Source organism: Somniosus microcephalus, chromosome 5, assembly GCF_052327205.1.
Source record: "Somniosus microcephalus isolate GS21.2 chromosome 5, FLI_Smic_1.0, whole genome shotgun sequence".
Classification (NCBI taxonomy): Eukaryota; Metazoa; Chordata; class Chondrichthyes; order Squaliformes; family Somniosidae; genus Somniosus; species Somniosus microcephalus.
In genome coordinates, this window is record NC_140991.1 from 298,106,641 (window position 1) to 298,121,061 (window position 14,421).

General features: G+C 45.6%; 1 protein-coding gene across 1 annotated transcript; it reads right to left on the bottom strand.

Annotated features, from left to right (window-relative positions):
- Positions 1-350: 350 nt before the first annotated feature.
- Positions 351-13,077, bottom strand: LOC147117847 (tubulin beta-2A chain-like). Its single transcript, XM_085989218.1, has 4 exons — positions 12,962-13,077; positions 12,179-12,287; positions 3,245-3,355; positions 351-1,665 (listed from the first exon to the last, which is right to left on the bottom strand). The coding sequence occupies exons 1-4, from the start codon at positions 13,016-13,018 to the stop codon at positions 599-601; spliced, it is 1,344 nt and encodes a 447-aa protein (XP_085845344.1). The 5' UTR covers positions 13,019-13,077; the 3' UTR covers positions 351-598.
- Positions 13,078-14,421: the final 1,344 nt, after the last annotated feature.

Sequence of the window (14,421 nt, forward strand, 5' to 3'; positions counted from 1 at the left end):
AGCGCCAGGCGCTAAACTTTGCGCACGGCCGATAATGGCGCCCCAAACGGGGCGATACTGAATTTTTCCCCCATAGAGACATCTTTTTTATATGTTATATATACATATATAGTGAAGATTAGATGGAGAGTGATCACTCAGTTTAGTATTTTTAAACCCACTGCTGAGTCCTTGATTTGCGCTACAGTGCCAGTGTGTGATGGGATCACAGCAAAGAGCACAAAACTGGGACTGCGTTACACCAAAGTGGACAAGAACATTTTGTTGCAAGGTATCACTGGAATATTTACTGTGTAAATATTGTACTTATCTATACACCCGAGGTATGTATAAATGTTTCAAACAAGGTATCAGTTTAAAATAAACTTTATTCAACACAAATCATTTCAGTAATTAGTAAAAAGAAACCCGTTTTCATCACTTGAACGTGTCACTATTTACACCATGGTTTCCACGGCATCACTTGTTACTAAAATGCGGTGTTATAAATTAACCAGATTTACAAGTTTAAAATCCACAATTTTTGAAGTGATCAAGAGAGAACAAAAATACAACATTGCCAGCTTTCAGGAGGAGGACTGGGAGTCCTCGGGAACTTTTAAGCGTCACCATCACCTTCTTCTTCTTCTTCTTCGAATTCACCCTGTTCATCAGCAGTGGCGTCCTGATACTGTTGGTACTCGGAAACCAGATCATTCATGTTGCTCTCTGCTTCTGTGAATTCCATTTCATCCATGCCTTCGCCTGTGTACCAGTGCAGGAAAGCTTTGCGGCGGAACATAGCGGTGAACTGCTCTGAAATGCGTTTGAACAGCTCCTGGATGGCTGTGCTGTTCCCGATGAAGGTTGCTGACATTTTGAGACCCCGCGGCGGTATATCACACACAGCCGTCTTCACGTTGTTGGGGATCCACTCGACGAAATAGCTGCTGTTCTTGTTCTGGATATTGAGCATCTGCTCGTCCACCTCCTTCATGGACATCCTGCCGCGGAATATGGCTGCCACGGTGAGGTAGCGGCCGTGGCGTGGGTCGCAGGCAGCCATCATGTTCTTCGCATCGAACATCTGCTGGGTCAACTCTGGGACGCTCAGGGCACGGTATTGCTGGCTGCCGCGGCTGGTCAGCGGGGCAAACCCTGGCATGAAGAAGTGCAACCGTGGGAACGGTACCATGTTCACGGCCAGCTTGCGGAGGTCGGCATTCAGCTGACCAGGGAACCGGAGGCAAGTGGTCACTCCGCTCATGGTGGCTGACACCAAGTGGTTAAGATCACCGTAGGTTGGGGTAGTGAGCTTCAAGGTGCGGAAACAGATGTCATACAAGGCTTCATTGTCAATGGAGTAGGTTTCATCGGTGTTTTCAACTAACTGGTGCACAGAGAGGGTGGCATTGTACGGCTCGACTACGGTATCAGACACTTTGGGGGATGGCATGACGCTGAAGGTGTTCATTATGCGGTCGGGGTACTCCTCTCTGATCTTGCTGATGAGGAGCGTGCCCATGCCGGAGCCAGTACCTCCGCCCAAGGAATGGGTGAGCTGGAAGCCCTGCAGACAGTCACAGCTTTCAGCTTCCTTTCTGACTACATCGAGCACTGAATCAACCAATTCAGCTCCTTCGGTGTAGTGACCTTTGGCCCAGTTGTTGCCAGCACCGCTCTGGCCTATAAAATAAAAAAGGATTAATTTTAAAATACCTTTGCTGTTTCACAGAATCAGACAGCACAGAAGGAGGCCATTCGGCCCCTGGTACCTGTGCCGGCTCTTTGAAAGAGCGATCCAATTAGTCCCACTCTTCCCCATAGCCCTGCCAATGTTTCCTTTAAGTGTCGTTACTGAATCTGCTTCCACCACCCTTTCAGGCAGTGCATTCCAGATCAGAACAACTGCTTTGTATGCATATTTTACAAAACTGACATGAGACAGCTGCCTGAATTATCCTCTCCTAGGCCAGGGTGGGCTCCAAGCACAGGCCGGCCCACTTGTTGGGCCAGGAGCCTGTTCGTCGGGGAGGAAATGGGAGCGCAGTTGCAGGCCACCGGAGACCGGACTTTCTCGCCTCTGTTGGAAAGCTGCAACCAGAAGGCTCCGAGTAACTAAAACTGAAATCATCCCCCACGAGTCTTCGATCTACCTCCGGTCTGCGGGGGGTCCATAGGGCAGGCAGCTCGCCTGAGAAGAGCACTCAGAAATCGGGCCGCTGCTGGCATTGCAGGCATGTCCTTAAAGGGAACCGGGAAAGGAGGTGATCGGGAAGCAGGGCGACCGTGAGAGAGGGGGGGGGCGATTGGGAGGGAGGGTAGCGATCAGGTGTGGTGGGTTGGCAGCGGTGATCAAGGGGCGGGGCGGGGCGGTTGAGGTCGCGATGGGGCGGTGGCCAGCAACAAACCGTGGGGTTGGAAGGAGAACTCCTGCTCCTCCGGGCTCCACATTCAGGTAAGTATATCGTAAACACTTACCTTGTTGCTTGCGGCCTGAAGCGGTCGCTGTAAAAACCACCCGTTGGGCTCCATTTGGCCTGTTTTTAGGGCAATGCAATTTTGAGAAGGGGCCTGAAATAGGTGTTTATTTTCTTACGCAAAGGGTGTAATGCCTGAATCAGGCATGGGCCATGGAAACCTATTTTTTGGCTGCATCAAAATGACGGGCGACGTACTTCTAGCTTCTAATGAACGTTCATTTGCTGCCTACATACTGAAAGCTTAGGAAGCCGTTTAGTGCCAAAAAAAAACACATGCTACATGATTGAATTTCTAGGTCAGTGTCGTAACTCCAATTCCTTGCACTATCAGTATAATATTTTCCATTCACTACGCCAGCCATGGACGAGACTGTCAATTTAGTTTCGACTATGGAAGCCAAGCTCAATTCACAAAAGATCCTTAGAGCCAGCAGGGAGAGGGAAGTTTTCATCTTATCAGTGCAGACTGGAATGAAGACAGATCTCCGGTGAAAGGTACTCTGCCAGCCTACTGAACCGCTCACTCAACCAAGGGATTAGCATTTTCTAACAGGCATTCAAATTCCACTTTTAATGTAGCTGACTGTTTCAGTTCAACCCTGAGGTGATGGCCATCTCACCTCAAGCAACGTCAAAAGCTTAATTTGGCCCAGTTTGCTATTCTAGATTAGCAGTGGCTTGAGCAATATGTATTTTTTTTTAATTGGTATTAAGAATATTTTGCTCAGGATGAAAAGATTCTGAAGTAACAATTCTAGGCACAAGTGTAAAAGAATTCATACCGAATACAAAATTGTCAGGTCTAAAAATCTGCCCAAAAGGTCCAGATCTGACAGAGTCCATTGTGCCCGGCTCCAAGTCCACCAGAATGGCACGGGGCACATACTTGCTATCTGTGGGAGGAACAAAGTGACAAGAGTTATGGAGTATTACTGTCCAAGCTATGAAGTCAGCAGCATCTGTGACAAAGTAAGTCATTGTGCTCGATTCAGCCTTCTAGACAATAGACAAGAATATTGTATGGGCAATAAGACAAAATAAGCTGCTGATCTTCATTAAATAAGGACAATGTTAAATCTCATTTAGACTGTAGGATGTTTGTGCCCAAGCGTCTCTTCCTTCTTAAAGCCGTGATTACAGGGAAATCCTCTCAAATGCAATAGGCTGGAGGTAGAGATGGGGCAATAAAAAGATTACCCATGGCCATGCGTCCCTGTAACAGGAACAATGAGGTCAGCAATGACTGCCAGGAACTAGTCAGAACTCAAGAAAGATGAAGTTAAAAATAACAGGAATTTGCTTAGATTTCACTCAAGTAGAACTGACTGGAATTTTCATTGTAAAAAATGATTCTGCATCTAATCAATTAATGCGCAGAGCCTTTCAACGTAATGCAGAAAGGTCACATGGCCCAGGAAAGATCAATATGTGGGGGTGATTTTTGACAGATCCTTCAGGTGCTAAAGAGCCTCCGAGGTGGCCAAGTTGGGGTCTTGAGCTGAAACGCCGGTTTAGCCCGTGTTTAATGCAAGACGCCATCTTGGTAAAGGGGTTGAAGCTTGTATGCCTGGAAGATCATTAAGGGGCTTAGTGACAATTAAACTGCCTGCTAGCGTTCATTAAAGAGGCTGCACTGCACTTTGGCGGATAGCACTTGACCTAACTCCCTCTCCTAACAGCGACCAGCTGATTGGGAGTAAACAAGACGTTGCTGAGGAATTCAAGCGCTACTTAAAAGTATATCAGCTTTTACTGTTCACTTGCTGCTGGGGGTTTGAAGAGGACTTTTGAAAGACATTGGGAGATTTTCTGCGACACTTTGTCAAGACTTCATAAACACGCTCAATATTTATTCCGGAAATTCTCTGAGGACTTCACCTAAAAAGAGAGAGTGCTGTGCTACTCCGCCTTATTGGAGATCTTATAGGAGTCACCAGGAGACAGGCAGTGCTTGGTCATGGTCATCTTGCTAGGGGTCACCCCTTGGTCTACAGGAGGAATGGGAGAGGGACCCGAGGCCAGGCAGAGCAGCACCAGCTGCTGCAGGAGAGAGAGGGACAGGAGGGAAGGGTGGACACCACCCCCCCCGTGCGTACAGGACATCCCTCCTCCTCGGGGCCTCCTCCACCAGGACCTCCAGTGCCGCGTCCGGGAACCTGCGCCCTCCCTCTCACTCGGTCCCTGAGCCATCCTGAAACCTGCCGCTGCGTGTCAGCCTGCCCACTCCTGTCTAATCAGCGCTTGAGTGCTAAACCTGCAGGGGTCTGTTTAGCACCTCCAGGCAAGTTCAAATTGTGGTAGTCAGCAATTAGGACCAAAACTGCGTGTTAAACCCAGAGTTTCAAACAGGCGCGTCTTATTTGCACAGCACCCATTTAGTGCCTGTTTTCACCCTTCCACCAAAATAACCCCATTCACAATAATGAAGCAACAATATAATCCCATAAAATTTAATTGAAATATGTAGAAAGCATTTGCCTCCAAATAAGTGGTGCAATTACATTATAACCATCTGTTCTCTATGATTGACAGGCATCGTACAACCACATTTTAAATGGATGGAAAGCCTTTAAATTGGTTTTCATTTGAGGTGTATAAAGAGTGATTTTTGTTTCATGATTGTAACAGTGAGGAAGTAAAGCTTTTAGTGTTGATGTCAGAGACATTTTAAGTAGCAATTTGTTATTAGAACTCTCCTTGCAGTCAGGCAGTAGATGCTGGAGGTTTAGAGGATTAATCCACATTGCAAGTGTTAACTCTGCTGTACAAACGCTGCCTCATTTTAAAATACATTTCTGCAACGTACAAGAGTTCAGGGGAGTAGAATTTCAAACTATCACCCAGGTGTAAACAGCTGCTGCTGATCAGCCACCCGTTAGAAAAACCAGCTGATTTTCATTTCTGCCTGTCAAATGTATTAATTTAATAATTGGTTGCACTAAAAAAAAAACAGCAAATAAACTTGCCACTGAAATTATGTGGACTGCCTCTGACATAAATCATGCCATTTATGTAGAAAGGGCTTATGAAATATCCAGGGAGAGTATAAATACTCGGACATGGGCCCAGCTTGCTCAGGGACATTTTGTAAACAGGAACTAGTGAAGGATAACTAGACTTCCATGTTGTGAAACAGTCGATTAAAGCCTTGTTTAATACTCTGACCAAGTGTCTAGTAGTTTTCTTACGTCAGTCTCTTTAAAGCCCGGTACACAATGAACGAATACGGAGCTGTCAAGATGCAGCGATGGCGTCACAACATTATCAAATATCAAATTTCCAAATCTATTTCATTAATAAAATATTCACCCACACACACACTGGGGATGCTTGTGAAATATGCACATTGACTACTAACTGCTTATGCCTGTGCATAACACAAGTACATATAGTTTGGAAATACAATACAGTGAATCCAGTCTTAAAGCACAGAGAGAACTTGTCTACAATGAGCATCTGACGGCAACTCATTATTGATCTAGTTCACCACCCCAGCCTGGGCAAGGCCATTTCACAAAGCAACTGGTTGTGAGGGTTGATTCTCATCAGGAAATCGCAGTCCTACAAAATGAAAATGGGGCCAGTCTGGTAAAACAAAATCCCAGAAAGACAAATTTCATAGCAATTATAATTGCAACTCATCGGTGACCAACTTTATTCAAATGTTCACCAATAAAATTCAACAAATCTCCACCATGTATCAGCACTGAATGCTGTCACACATGATTCTGAGGCTGCAATTCAATTTTGCCGGGGGCACCGAATGGTCGGTAGGAAATCGGCCGCCTGTCATGCCCTTTGCACGGACTTCAATGGAGAGGATATTCGGGCAGGTGGTGTATAACGGATGGCTGATTCGCAACCGCTTGTTTTGCACCCCCGCTGACGTTGCATTTCACTCCCGCTTGTCCCACAAGTCTTGGTAACACAATAAGACGAATGTCCCACACTGGCAGACAACAAAAGGAGTAAAAAATAATGCTGTCTGACCAAGCGTCACGTGATAAATCTGTATGTACAACAACAACCTGCATTTATATAGCACCTCTAGCATAGTAAAATGTTCCAAGACCCTTCACAGGAGCGATTATCAAACAAAATTTGACACCGAGCCACATATGGAGGTATTAGGGCAGATGACAAGAGGTAGGTTTTAAGGTGCGTCTTAAAGGAGGAAAGAGGCGGAGAGGTTTAGGGAGGGAATTCCAGAGCTTAGGGCTTAGACAGCTGAAGGCACGGCTACCAATGGTGGAGCGATGGAAATCATGGATGCGCAAGAGGCCAGAATTGGAGGAGTGCTGAGATCTCGGAGGGTTGTAGGACTGGAGGAGGTTACAGAGATAGGGTGGGGCGAGGCCATGAAGGGATTTGAAAACAAGAATGAGAATTTTAAAAATCGAGGCATTGCTGGACCGGGAGCCAATGTAGGGGTGATGGGTGAACGGGACTTGGCGCGGGTTAGGACACGGGCAGCCGAGTTTTGGATAAGTTCAAGTTTATGGAGGGTGGAAGATGTGAGGCCGGTCAGGGAACCTTTGGAATAGTCAAGTATAGAGGTAACAAAGGCATGGACAATTTACCAGATTTATTTCAACAAAATATACTTTTAAATTGAATATTTCAAAAAGATTTTGTTAATTATTTTCTGTGGGGAGAAACAAAGTCCAAAATACCGCCATTTTAATGTACTCCGCCTCCATAAGAACTGGATTTTAAAGCCTCAAAATATGTGTGAGTGACATTTGACTTACCCACCTACTGTTACCCAATATAAAACCATCTCATTACTCCTGCAATAAATAAAAAGATAAGAAAGTATAAAACAAAAATGTCATTCATTTCATCAAGCTCGTTCTCTCCACATACCATGTGCAATCTACCCCATCATGGACTGCTCAACCTATTCAATCTCAGAGGCCAGGGGGGAATTATCTCTCCCAGATTGAGAGACATTGGCGGGGGGGGGGGGGGGGGGTGGGGGCGGGTGCGGAGGTGTAGGTGCATATAGGTTGCACCATGTTGCGATGGAATGGGGCAATGGGCCAGTCAGTACCATTCAGTTCTTTTTCAAATGTTTTTAATTTCCTGAGGAAAGTTCTAAGTAAACAAACATTCTCAGATCCTCAAATGTAATCAAGCGCAACTCCGGAATATTCATTCATCCTCATACTCCGGCCGCGATATTGCTGACTTGGGCGGGTCCGTGGCGGGCGACGTCGGTGACAGCTCGCGGCCCCGCTGCTGGCTCCATCCCACTGTCCAAAATGAATTTACCGTGATAGGGTTTGTTAAGCCCGCCCAGTGTGTTTCCCGGGCCAATTAGAAGAAGCGGATCTGGTGACGCCATTTGATGACGCGTCATCAGCTTGTTTCCTTAAAGGGACCACGACCAGCTTTATCTTGACGTTTGTGCTGGCAGTGTTCTACAGCATTGAGGTGCTGCAAACACTGACAATCACTGCACAGAGGTGCAGGGCTGCACCCTGGTTCTCCAATGACTCCCTCCATATGCTTATGGAGGGAGTCACAGCATGCAGGGAGGTCCTCTTCCCTTCCCATAAGCAGGAGAGACCACCCCAGGAGACCTAAACAGCCTGGTTGCACATTGCAGAGGAGGGCACAAGCAGTGATGTGGTCAGGAGGACCTGGGTGCAGTGGCGCAAACCTTTCAATGATCTCAGTAGATCAGGAAACATTAGTACAAAGCCACACTCACCTTCATCCTGCTGCGCCTCTCACCACATCCCCATCACTCTGCCTTCCCTACCCTACTCCTATACATCCATACTCACACCAACTTACATTGCACCTCCACCCATCCCCCTTTCTCTCTCCATCTACATTATCACATTCCCATCTCACCAGTCACCCCTCACACTCACCCTCATCCTAGTGCAATCAGTAACTAACAACACACAAGGGTAGGCACTTGTGTGTTTTATCCAATGTTCATGTACAGTTTCTGTTAATATGCTGTCAAACAATGAAATCTTTATTTTCAACACTTTGCGTTCTTGGACAGATTTGTGTGCACCTTTGGAAGTGGCTTAGTGAGCTGCAGTGAATGGTGAGGCATAGCGATACCCCCCGCAATGGTGATGTGAAAGGAATGGCTTGGTCATTGTAGATATAGTTGCTGAGTATTTCCAGCATTTTCTGTTGTTATTTTGGTCATTGTAGGGATGCTTTATGGTGCTGGTGTGGGGTGGTGTCAACCTGGCGCATCATGTAGCAGCGAGGGTGTACAGTGTCAAGTGAAGTAAATCTGATCATGGTGAGGCCATTCATGGCCTCCCGGGCAGCAATGTGCTCAGGTACTGATACCCTGTGTCCTGTGCAGCATCAGGTGATTGCGGAGAAGGTTGGTGGTGTTGGTTCTGCTGGTTTTGGAGCTGCTCGTGGTCAGATTCTGAGGACCAAGGTGAAACCATATAAACGGTACCCATGCTGATGGAATAGATGGCAGGTGAAGTTGAGATGACAGAAGCAATTTGTCAATGGTGAGAGGTTGTTCCAATGGGGTGACACTGAATAGAGAGTTTGCTCCAAACACTTGCAGCCTGCATAAAGCTCAATCTGTGTTCCAAGTGCAGTAAGCAACAGCTTCTGCACTTGGAAAGTGAACAGCTGTGAGGTGGGAGCTTTTATAGCACATTTCAAGCTGTCAATTAATCAGCTGATTCAATGGCCATTCAACTCCCGCCTCAGCTTAACAAACGTGATCCCCGAGCAACGTGGAACCCGTGGGCGAGCAGTTAAACAGAAAAGGTAAGATAAAATGTATTCTTAATGATCTCTCAACAAGGCAATAATCAGTTTAATTGGGTCCCCCGCCACTGGATGTCGGGTCTGCTCAGCACTGACAGACCTGACATTGGGAAAGGGGCATGGCAGCAGGTTGACAGCGGGATCCCGACTTGCTGTCAAAAACAAAAAAAAATTCCCACCCGACCTGACCCCACCCGCTGACCCCCCCGGAAAATTCTGGCCTTCCTCTATTCAAAGCTGGCCTCTTATTCTTCATGGATGACATTCCTTCCTGCTCCAACTGCACAGAAAAATTATTGTACGATGAAGTGTTTGAAGCTACAATTTTACAGGTACATTGACGTGTACAGGAGATCACAGGGTTGATTTGAACTTTCCGATGTGGCGGGAACTGGGTGGTGGTGGATCGGTCACTCATCATACACCCTGCCTGATTTTCCTTTTGATTAACATCAATGGAAGGGAAAATCTGCCAGGCTGTATAACGGGTGCCGATCCAATACCGCAGAAATTTAAATTCAGCCCTCACCTGTTGAAATAGTTGTTACCTCAGAGAGGCCACACTCTCTCATGAGTGGAATTAAATTATTACTAGTTGATAGGATGACTCATCTCAACAATGCTATGCAAAAACACCACTGTCTGCACCTTGTCATGCCAACATCAGTTACCCTCTCAGAATCCACACACATTGCCATCCTTTTCCATTGCTTGTGATTTAGAGCTCCTGTCATTAATAATCTTCTGCTCATTACAATCAGATTAAACCAAGTGTCTATTTTGCTGGATACAAATGTGGATCCTTCAAAATTAAGTAAGGCTCATTCTTAAAGGTTGTCGTTCTCAAGGTTAGAGGGCTGGTAATATTCTAGGTATATTTTTTAACAAGTAAGAAAAAATATAAGATCAGTTTAATTTTTTTAAACAGGTGCCAGAGTTATTGGTGATTGTGTGACAGCTTTAAATCACTGGTGAGGCCCTACCTTATAGACAGGCCTTCTTATTCTTTCAGTATAAAAAGACTTACATTTATATAGCGCCTTAAACGACCTCAGGATGTTCCAAAGCACTTTACAGCCAATTAAGTACTTTTGTCGTGTAGTCACTGTTGTAATGTAGGAAACGCGGCAGCCAATTTGTGCACAGCAAGCTCCCACAAACAGCAATGTGATAATGACCAGATCATCTGTTTTAGTGATATTGATTGAGGGATGAATATTGGCCGAGACACCGGGGATAACTCCCCTGTTCTTCTTCGAAATAGTACCGTGGGATCTTTTACGTCCACTCGCAAGAGCAGACGGGGCCTCAGTTTAACGTCTCAGCCGAAAGACGGCACCTCCGACAGTGCAGCACTCCCTCAGCACTGCACTGGAGTATCAACCTAGATTTTTGTGCTCAAGTCTCTGGAGTGGGACTTGAACCCACAACCTTCTGACTCAGCCCACTTTGTGCACTATAGGCATGTTTTATTTGACCTGATGTAAATTTTCAGGTATGTAACAAGTTTTTTTTTTTAAATATCTGGATGGCAGAAGATAATTAATTAGCTAATGCAAATGTGACACCAGATGATAATATGTTACCACCCACATGTTACCAAGAGGATATCACATGGGCTCCAGATTGATATGTAACACTGACACAAAGAACAGACTCCCCCAGTGGCTCAATGAGTTCATCCAGTGAGTAGTTGAGTCATACAGGCCAGAAGGATCACAGTGTCAGGGATGCTACAGCTGTCTGCAGTGCCCATGGGGGAGGATGTTTATCCAGGAGGTCAAATAGCCTGCCAATACCCACCGTCAAGGTTCGCACATTAATAATGATACTTCAGGTAACGTGCTGGAGAGTGACCAGCACCTGAAGTCAGCAATGTGTCAACAAGGGAATTTGGCAAGGATTCAAAATAAACTAAAAACAAATGAGAAATGGGCCCCACTGCATGACGCAATGATAGTATATTACAAGTATAGTTCAAGTCTACAATGTTAAATATTGTACCACACCAGGATCCATGTGGCATTCTATTTATACATTAACTAACCGATATGATTTGTTATACATGAAGACATGGATAAATGGTGGACCTACATTATAATTATTTAAGTGCAACACCAGGGATAAATATTATATTAACATGTGTTGATGATATTTTAGAGCCAGTAGTTTTTAGTTTTCCTAGTTTGAAAGAGTTTGGTTTTGTACCATTAGTTGAGGTGGTTTTCAAACACTGAGGGGGACAAATATTGGCACATTCCCGCAGACCCCTGCAAATATTGACAGTCCTTGGGACCCCCATCCCAGCTCCAAACCACACGCTCACCTACCCTGGACTATCTTGGATGAAAACATTTTTTATTAGTTTACATCCAGAGCCTGCTAGTAAGGCAACAAATACAATAGAAAATGCAGAAAACTGGTAACAGATGGGCAGAAATCTGATAATCCCACTGACCCAATGGGATTCCTCAAGGGTGCCCCAAGTCCCAGGGATTCGTGTTCGAAAATCTGTGCTTTAATCGATTGCTGCTCGCACGCTCATATTGCTCTGAAGGCTTATGTATTAAAAAGTGTGGTTTTGTGGTGCAAAGTATTCATAATTTGGGGAGTTGGTTGTCAGTAAATCATACTTTAAAAATGACAAGGCAGTACTTTGTTTAATCTATGCATTCACCAATGGAGTTTTTAAGCTCCGTGCCAGAGGGCACACCCACCCACACTTGCCTATGGAAAATACAGAATGGGGAGAATTCATCGATTTGTGGGAAGGCGATGCTATGAATAATGAATCGCGCGTCTGCAGATGACTCGACGGTCAGACAGAAGCAAACCTATCCCCGTCTCCCCCACAAAAAATATCGCTAAGAATGAAAGGAAAAGGAGGTGGGGAGTCGGGAGTCGTTCTGGAGATGCTTTTTTTTGTGTGCTGTGGTGTCGGTCGGTACCTGCCGCCTCATTGTAGTAGACATTTATTCTCTCTAGTTGCAGATCGCTATCTCCCTGGAAGGAGCCGGTGGGGTCGATGCCATGTTCGTCACTAATCACCTCCCAAAACTGGAAATACAAAAAAAAGGGATAGTTACTGCAGGAGGATATTGTGGAGATTGTCTCACAGCTGGCATCTTTCAGTGAACTGACCACACCCCACTGTCCAGAGAAAGCCATTGATCACACTGCCTTATTGCAACAACAGCGAGGCAGGCAAGTGGTCAACTATTAATATTTCTGCATTCTCCCTAAAACGTGTTATTTAAAATTCAAATCACCAGGAGGGCTGAATGGGTTCAAATATCTGAACCGCAGATGGCTGATCCCCAGTATTATTTTTCTTACTATCTGTCGTTTCATATTTATTCGAACCAAATACAATCATTTTGAATCTTACAATTCCTGTAAGAGGTTTCAATGATAAAACTCGCAGTTCTGGGGAAAAACCTTTACAATTGTTCGAAGATTATTTTACAAAAATCACGCCGTTTTATATTTAATAAAATGTGAATGGATTTATCTGTGCAAGATTACATGCAGTATCTTTAAAACTGCACAATATGGTAAATAGATTATTTTCACCAAAGGCACAATTTTGCAATCTATGCATAATATTTTTTTCTCAAGTTATAAATCTTCTCCAACCCAAATTTTGTACAGCACAAAAATACATCTATATAAATATATTCTTTAAAAAAATCAATGGGGAGACACTGATACTTCTTTTTTGACGCCTATACCTTAGCACCGATCTGGTTTCCGCATTGCCCCGCCTGAATATGCACAATCTCACGCATTTTTCACACTCGATCCCTTTTCAGCAGGTTACGGCGCTCCCTCTCTCCAGCTCTCCTGTTTATATCCAAGGAGCCTGCAGCCCCGCCCTCCCCAAACCCTGGGAAACCAGGATTGGAGGAGCGAGGTCGGAGGCGGGGCCTCAGCTCGCCATGTGACAGGGACCGGCCTAGCGCAGCACATCAGGCGCCTGGCATTCACAGCACCCAGGTACACTTGGCTTCCAAGCTAGGAGTTGGTCCTGTCAGAGAATCATGCGGTACAGAAGGAGGCCATTCAGCCCACTGTGCCTGTGCTAGCTCTTTAAAAAACCACGGTAGTAGGCCAGATCACCAACAATGATGAGTCAGCCTACAGGGAGGAGGTCCAGCATCTCGTGAAGTGGTGCGCCGATAACAACCTGGCCCTTAACATCAAGAAAACCAAAGAAATCATTGTGGACTTCAGGAAGTCTAAAGGCGGAAGTCACACCCCCATCCACATCAATGGGGCTGTGGCGGAGTCCACATCACGGAAGACCTCTCCTGGTCCCTCAATACCTCCTCTCTGGTGAAGAAGGCCCAGCAGCACCTATATTTCCTAAGGAGGCTGAAGGGATGTAACCTGTCACCCCTGATCCTCTCTAACTTTTACCGCTGCACAATAGAGAGCATCCTGACAAACTGTATCACAGTATGGTATGGCAGCTAACATAAGAACATAAGAACATAAGAAATAGGAGCAGGAGTAGGCCAATCGGCCCCTCGAGCCTGCTCCACCATTCAATAAGATCATGGCTGATCTGATCCTAACCTCAAATCTTCTATCACTCTGCATCCACCCGAACCCATGTGATCTCCCGGGAGAGGCGAAAAACCAGATAAAGACCCAATGGCCAATTTGGGAGAAAAAAATCTGGGAAATTCCTCTCCGACCCATCTAGGCGATCGAAATTCTTCCAGGAGATCACTCTGTCCCTATATTTTCTACAGTACTTACCTTCTGTAAAGGCGATCTCCACCCCAGCCAGGAACAGGAATAAAACCATCTCCTGAAATCTAACAGAATTAGAACACAGTAGGAGCAGAACAAGGCTACACGGCCCCTGGGCCCGCTCCACTACCCACAGGGCCATGACCATTCCGAACCCAGACTCATGTCCAATTTCCTGCCCGCTCCCCGTAACCCTTAATTCCCTTTACTTCTAGGAAACTATCTATTTCTGTTTTAAATTTATTTAATGATGCAGCTTCCACAGCTTTCTGGGGCAGCAAATTCCACAAACCTACCACCCTCTGAGTGAAGAAATTTCTCCTCATCTCAGTTTTGAATGAGCAGCCCCTTATTTTAAGATTATGCCCCCTAGTTCTAGTTTCACCCATCATTGGGAACATCCTCACCGCATCCACCCGATCAAGCCCCTTCA